Consider the following 4,542-nt stretch of genomic DNA (forward strand, 5'->3'; position numbering starts at 1 on the left):
CAAGTAGATCACACCGAAAGCCGGCACAAAATGAAAGGCGCGGACACTAGAAACAACTAAATATTGTCCAATGGGTCTCGCAGAAATCCGCACTTCTACAGCCTGTAACGGGCGTCCTCGGGCGCCCGGCAACCTCGAGAGTGGTGCTCCAGTGTTTTACTCGCCTGTAACGCGTTTATCCGTGCCTGTGACACGTTAGCCCGTGCCTGTAACACGTTAGTCCGTGCCTGTAACGCGTTTATCCGTGCCTGTGACACGTAAGCCCGTGCCTGTGACACGTTAGTCCGTGCCTGTAACACGTTAGTCCGTGCCCGTAACACGTTAGTCCGTGCCTGTGACACGTTAGTCCGTGCCTGTAACACGTTAGTCCGTGCCCGTAACGCGTTTATCCGCGCCTGTGACACGTTAGTCCGTGCCCGTAACACGTTAGTCCGTGCCCGTAACACGTTTATCCGTGCCTGTGACACGTTAGTCCGTGCCTGTGACACGTTAGTCCGTGCCTGTAACACGTTAGTCCGTGCCTGTGACACGTTAGTCCGTGCCCGTAACACGTTTATCCGTGCCTGTGACACGTTAGTCCGTGCCTGTAACACGTTAGTCCGTGCCTGTGACACGTTAGTCCGTGTCCGTAACACGTTTAGTCCGTGCCCGTAACACGTTAGTCCGTGCCCGTAACACGTTTATCCGTGCCTGTGACACGTTAGTCCGTGCCTGTGACACGTTAGTCCGTGCCTGTAACACGTTAGTCCGTGCCCGTAACACGTTAGTCCGTGCCTGTGACACGTTAGTCCGTGCCTGTAACACGTTAGTCCGTGCCTGTAACACGTTAGTCCGTGCCGCCCCTTGTCCCAGGCTCGTACTGCGCAGCGTGCGGCGCGGCGAGCCGGCCGACGACGCAGCGCGAGCGCGCAGCACCCCGGGATCGGTGCCAATCGACCGAGCGCCTCCAGAGTTGGCAGCACCCGGCCGCCACGGTGGCCGGCCAGCATCCGCCGTTTACCAGTGCCCGGGAAGCTGCCGCACCCCCAGCCACGCGCGTTCGCGGGACGCAAACGTCCGGCCGGTGCCTATCAGCAGTCCCGCCCCGGCGCGTGGGAACCGGCGGGCGCGGCGATGGGCGGGGCGCGGCGGTGGGCGGCGCGCCGCGCCCCATAAAAGCGGCGCGAGTGCGGGGCCGCGCAGCACAGCGCCACCATGTCGCCTCTCGCGTTGCTCCTGGGCCTGCTGGCGGCGGCGCGCGCGCAGTACGACCCGCACAACGACCCCGACCGCCAGGCGATGGTACACCTGTTCGAATGGAAGTTCAGCGACATTGCCGACGAGTGCGAGCGCTTCCTCGGTCCCAAGGGCTACGCCGGCGTGCAGATCTCGCCGCCGCATGAGTGCATCATAGGCGGCGGCCGACCTTGGTGGGAGCGCTACCAGCCCGTCTCCTACCAGCTGGTGTCGCGCTCCGGCAGCGAGGACGAGATGCGCGACATGGTAGCGCGCTGCAACGCCGTCGGCGTGCGCATCTACGTGGACGTGGTGGTCAACCACATGACGGGCGGCGGCAGCGGCAGCGGCACCGGCGGCTCGCACTACGACACCAACGGCGAGCAGTACCCGGGCGTGCCGTACGGGCACAACGACTTCAACGACAACAATTGCCACAGCCCCGACGGCAACATCGACAACTACCAGGACGCCAACCAGGTGCGCAACTGCCGACTGAGCGGGCTGCGCGACCTCAACCAGGGCACCGACTACGTGCGCGGTAAGATCCGCGAGTACCTCAACCACCTGCTCTCCCTGGGCGTGGCGGGCTTCCGGATGGACGCCGCCAAGCACATGTGGCCAGGCGACCTGCAGGCGATCTTCAGCAGCCTGCGCGTCAGCGCCGACCCCAAGCACCGCTTCGATCTGTCGGTGAACGACGGCCGGCCGTTCATTGTCATGGAGGTGATCGACCACGGCGGCGAGCCGATCAAGAACACCGACTACACCGGCCTGGGCCGCGTCACCGAGTTCCACCACTGCGACCACATCAACCGCATCTTCCGGCGCCGCGACAAGCTGGCGGCCACCAGCAACTGGGGCACCGGCTGGGGCATGCTGCCCGACAACCAGGCGCTGGTGTTCGTCGACAACCACGACAACCAGCGCGACGCCGGCGGCACCGTCATCACCTACAAAGAGTCGCGCCTCTATAAGATGGCGCAGGCGTTCGTCATGGCGCAGCCGTACGCCTTCCCGCGCATCATGAGCAGCTACGCGTTCGACTCGCACGACCAGGGCCCGCCCTCCGACGGCAACGGCAACATCGTCGGCCCGACCATCAACGCCGACGGCACGTGCGGTGGCGGCTGGGTGTGCGAGCACCGCTGGCGTCAGATCTACAACATGGTCGCCTTCCGGGACGCGGCCGTCGGCGCCGGCGTCTCCGACTGGTGGAGCAACAGCGACCAGCAGATCGCGTTCGCACGCAAGGGCAAGGCCTTCATCGCCATCAACAACCAGGGCTCGGACATGAACCAGTCGCTGCAGACCTCGCTGCCGGCCGGCTCCTACTGCGACGTCATCTCCGGCAACAAGGACGGCAGCGGCTGCACCGGCAAGACCATCACCGTCGGCTGCGACGGCAAGGCCAACATCAGCATCGGCGGCGGCGACGAGGACCCTATGGTGGCCATCCATGTGAACGCTAAGCTCTGAGCCGGCGTGGGCCGCGTTCGCGTCCCCGTCGCGGGGGACACGCTGGGGATCGAGCTGCTCTGTCCGCAGCCGACCGGGTGCAGCGTCTCGCAGCCCACAGCGTATGAATGTAGTCGTAATCCGAATAAACGCCTTGACGTGTTGGATAGCGGCATTAGCTTCTCTTCCGCGGGGGAGGCATGACGTGCGGAAACCCCACGGCTACCGTGAATTCAAACTGCAGACACATAGACACGATCGGTACGAGGGGTGGATCTGAGACATTTATTGGGATTGAGACCATCATTCTAAGACAGTGTCCGGCCACTCCGTAAAATACACCCGCCGGGGCAAAGAAAGGCGCCCCGCACATCGAGCGAGAGATGTTGGAAGCAGCAAATCGCACGAGCTTGATTTATTATAGACAGCATAGCCTACTCTGCCATGGAAACACTTCGAAAACTAGCAAGCACAAAACCGATCAGCTGGGGGATTGCAGGTGGATCTGAGTAGGCGCTGGACATGCCAATAGACGGAGCGTCTATCTTCATTGCGGCACCGCGGGACCATGGCCTTCTCGAGCTGTGGCGTTCAGGTCAGCACCAGGCCACGCTTCAGAGACTCGCAACGCCTCCTGGCCATGTCACAGACCATGCCCTGCCGCCAATCTCACGCTTGGGAGACGTGGCGTTCGTGGTCTTTTGGCAACGCCGCAGGCTGTCGTGACATGCCGTCCCTGTGATGGGCATGCCCAGTTTCTTGGTTTTCGAAGGACTTTTCCTTCGAAGAACAAGAAAGAAGGACCCGTGCAACTGTATGCTTAATTAATGTTTTTCGCGTTTGAATGACCGCTTGGCCCCCGTCTAGCAGAGAAGACGAAGGGCGCTGTAAGTCATTGCTCATGCTCTCCATAAACAGGGAGGGTGCGTTTATCTGAGGGCGGGACTGAGGTCAGAGATGGAAACGGACGACGCGACAGTGCCGCCTTCAGAAACAGCAACAGTCTTGATACACAAGGCCACAGTCGCCAACTGAGCGCAGTGAACCTCGAACCAGGGGCATCTAAAGTCGGCGCCCAGTGGACGACTCCTGGTTATATACCTACGAACTTAACGAATAATCACGTGGGAAACGTTGTCTAGCAGGCATCGTCAGCTCATAGACCCCTATGAAATTGCCAGGCGGCGGGTAAAGTACGCGGGACTGAACCACAATCGCCACCACTGATACACGTGAGCACGTCTTGGTTACGACCTTGGCCAGTCACACAGAAAAGCAAACATGTTCGGCCACACCTGAACATCAGGAGATTCTCCTGGTGACATAATGCGCCTGATTCGCAACATGTCTTATGACTCAAAATGCAGCCTACGGGTAATCGATATTGTTGGCGACACCATCGATGCGACCAACCAGTGACTTGAACTTCTAACGGAGGTCTCAGGCACCACCTCGGGTATAATGGCAACAGCTCGAAAAGCTGAGATCCATAAAAAGAAATGCCAAACGTTTTAGCGCTGGTGCGGATTTGAATCATTTGAATCATTGGCTAGTGCGGATCTGGGATTTAAACTCATTCTTCACCCTTCTCTCATTTTTCATTCCCACGCTCTGGAGAGCTCCTACAATGACGCATTCCTCAGATCGCTCGCAATCAACGAGAAAACAGCATTCATCGGCCACAGGCAGTCCATGGTTGCGTGTTGCTCTGGTGAGCTCACAGCTAATCGTACCGAGCCCCGCAGGAACACTTCACGTATGGACTGATTGTATGCTTTCCAGACCTCAATTATTCCATTTTTGCAGATCCCAAAACCACACATGACCGATCTTCAGCGCTACCAAAAACACCACGTACGAAATTATCGT

At 59.7% G+C, this 4,542-nt stretch overlaps 1 protein-coding gene across 1 annotated transcript; it reads left to right on the forward strand.

Moving 5' to 3' along the window:
- Positions 1-1,113: 1,113 nt before the first annotated feature.
- LOC119103788 (alpha-amylase 4N) lies at positions 1,114-2,831 on the forward strand. The gene has a single exon (XM_037227443.1). It carries the CDS (start codon positions 1,195-1,197, stop codon positions 2,692-2,694), a length of 1,500 nt encoding a protein of 499 aa, XP_037083338.1. The 5' UTR covers positions 1,114-1,194; the 3' UTR covers positions 2,695-2,831.
- Positions 2,832-4,542: the final 1,711 nt, after the last annotated feature.

This window comes from Pollicipes pollicipes, unplaced genomic scaffold (genome assembly GCF_011947565.3).
Source record: "Pollicipes pollicipes isolate AB1234 unplaced genomic scaffold, Ppol_2.1 Scaffold_5724;HRSCAF=6776_pilon_pilon_pilon, whole genome shotgun sequence".
In the NCBI taxonomy this organism is placed as follows: Eukaryota; Metazoa; Arthropoda; class Thecostraca; order Pollicipedomorpha; family Pollicipedidae; genus Pollicipes; species Pollicipes pollicipes.